The sequence below is a fragment of the Fulmarus glacialis genome, unplaced genomic scaffold (assembly GCF_000690835.1).
Source record: "Fulmarus glacialis isolate BGI_N327 unplaced genomic scaffold, ASM69083v1 scaffold23465, whole genome shotgun sequence".
In the NCBI taxonomy this organism is placed as follows: Eukaryota; Metazoa; Chordata; class Aves; order Procellariiformes; family Procellariidae; genus Fulmarus; species Fulmarus glacialis.
The window spans coordinates 742-1,425 of record NW_009213944.1 but is presented as its reverse complement, the minus strand read 5'-3'; the positions used below and the strand labels follow the sequence as shown (position 1 = coordinate 1,425).

The 684-nt window shown below is 66.7% G+C and overlaps 1 protein-coding gene across 1 annotated transcript in view; it reads left to right on the top strand.

Moving 5' to 3' along the window:
- LOC104077234 (serine hydroxymethyltransferase, mitochondrial-like) overlaps positions 1 to 684 on the top strand; it is a gene marked incomplete at both ends in the record, with an annotated part of 2,089 nt that overhangs the window by 849 nt on the left and 556 nt on the right. Inside the window, 2 exons of the mRNA XM_009578388.1 lie at positions 14 to 84; positions 429 to 609. Coding sequence (XP_009576683.1) covers positions 14 to 84; positions 429 to 609 — 252 coding nt within the window. The remainder of the gene's footprint in view (positions 1 to 13; positions 85 to 428; positions 610 to 684) is intronic.

The following is a 684-nucleotide window of genomic DNA, read 5'->3' as shown; positions in this document are numbered from 1 at the left end:
GGTGGCAGCCAAGGCCATCCCTTCGCCCTTCGAGCACGCGGACCTGGTCACCAGCACCACACACAAAACCCTGCGCGGCGCCAGGTGAGGCTGCGTCCTGCCGCCCCCACCCCGGGGAGGATGAAACCTGCCCGCGGCAGGGGAGCGTGAACAGAGGTTGCGTTTCATGCTCTGGCTGGGGCCAGAGCTGAGCAAGAGGGACCCACAGGAGGGTGGTAGCGGTGTCGGCACTGCCCCGTGGTGCCGGGGGGCCGAGCCCCTGCCATGGGGCGATGGGGGACAGGTGGGAGGATCGGTGCCAGCTCTCTCTCGCTGCCAGGTCAGGACTGATCTTCTACCGCAAGGGTGTGCGCTCGGTGGATGAGCCCCTGCCATGGGGCGATGGTGGACAGGTGGGAGGATCGGTGCCAGCTCTCTCTCGCTGCCAGGTCAGGACTGATCTTCTACCGCAAGGGTGTGCGCTCGGTGGATAAGAAGACGGGCAAGGAGATGCTCTATGACCTGGAGGACAGGGTCAATTTTGCTGTCTTCCCCTCCCTGCAAGGGGGGCCCCACAACCATGCCATCGCTGCTGTGGCCGTGGCCCTCAAACAGGTTTGTGCCGGGGCGGTGGGCTCAGGGCTGGGGGCAACCTGGGCCCCGCGCTGATGTGGTCTCCCCCCTGCCAGGCCAGCTCGCCAGCTT